General features: G+C 64.8%; 1 protein-coding gene across 1 annotated transcript; it reads left to right on the top strand.

Annotated features, from left to right (window-relative positions):
* Positions 1 to 854: 854 nt before the first annotated feature.
* On the top strand, positions 855 to 1,236 carry EMIHUDRAFT_257991 (hypothetical protein; the record flags this gene model as incomplete). The annotated part of the gene is made up of 2 exons (XM_005762039.1): positions 855 to 1,053; positions 1,214 to 1,236. 2 exons carry the CDS (start codon positions 855 to 857, stop codon positions 1,234 to 1,236), a joined length of 222 nt encoding a protein of 73 aa, XP_005762096.1.
* Between the last annotated feature and the right edge of the window lie 55 nt (positions 1,237 to 1,291).

Here is a 1,291-nt window from a genome sequence, read left to right as displayed (position 1 = left end):
GGCCCGGGCAAGGGCTATTGCATCCGCAAGTGCGACTTTTGCAACAAGACGGTCACCATCGCGGCGCGGCTCGCGAATCAGAACTGCCCCGTGTGCATGAGTGCGGGCGGGCTCCGCAAGCCCTAACCAAGACCGTTTTGCCAGCCTTCGGCTTGCACAGGGAGAGCTGCGAAAGTGGCTCAGGCCTCAGCGTGGGTCGCGAGTGATCCCCCGAGCCGTGCGAGGCTTTTCCCCACGAGACTGGGCTTCTAGGAGCAAGTGGCGCGCACCACTCCCGTTCGAACGGTGTCTCTGCGTGTTACTGTGTCCGCTCTCGGCGCGGGGCGTGTGACAGGTGTGTGTCTGTCTGTGAAGGTGTCTGTGAGATTCGGCTTTCGGGGGGAGACACAGCTGCACTGTCTACTTGTATCTATTCGTTTTATGTTATCGGCTCGTGGGATGTCCCACTTTACCGTCGAGCGACGAGCCATCGGGTCGCGAGCTCGAAGACCCGCGCGGAGCGTCGCCGAGCCTGGCGTGCCCGCCCGCACGCCCACGGCCGCAGGCAAGCAAGGCGAGCTTCCTGGCGTCTATGCCAAGCCCGCACATGACAAAAGACACCTCACAGCGCGCGTGACGTGACCGTAGCCGCACGCCTCGGCGCCGCGAGAGCAGCCGGTCGACGTCGGCACCAAGCGCGCGGCCGCCGGGCGCCTCCGAACCGACAGGGGCGCCGCGGCAGTAGAGAGCACTCCACCCGCCATACCGTTGACTGAGGCGCCGTACCTCTCCACAGTCGGGATCTTGCAGCTGTGTCATCGGGTTATTTTTTTGACCGGGGCAGACCTTGATTGCTCGCGACTCGGCGCTCCAGGATGCTGCGCCGACCACTCTGCGCGCTCGGAAGGCCGTCCGCGCTGGCGCTGCTGCCGCGGGCATGCCGCGTGGCGCCGCGTGCACTCGCGATTCACCCACGCGCTGCCGCCGTCGCTCCGTGCCGCCAGCTCCACAGCAGCCTGCGCGCTAAAGAGGCGCCCGCAACAAACTGCATGTGCACTTGGCTGTTCTCTGCACGTGACTGCTTGCACACACGTAATAAATTCACTCCAGACATTTGTTGGTGATGCCAAGCGTGGCCTGTAGTGATGGCAGCATAGCAGCACTGCAAGACCACCGACTGTCGCGGCTCGCGGCCCATGCCTCCTCTCACCATGGCCACCGCGGGACGCTTCAGGAGGCTACCGCGCCGGCGGCTGAGGCCGCGACCGAGGAGGCGCTTGACTACAGCTACGAGGGTGTCCTCTTTGAGGGA

The sequence above is a fragment of the Emiliania huxleyi genome, assembly GCF_000372725.1.
Source record: "Emiliania huxleyi CCMP1516 unplaced genomic scaffold EMIHUscaffold_6999, whole genome shotgun sequence".
Lineage (NCBI taxonomy): Eukaryota > Haptophyta > Isochrysidales > Noelaerhabdaceae > Emiliania > Emiliania huxleyi.
Note: the sequence above shows the minus strand (reverse complement) of the source record. Positions and strands in the feature narration are given on the sequence as shown.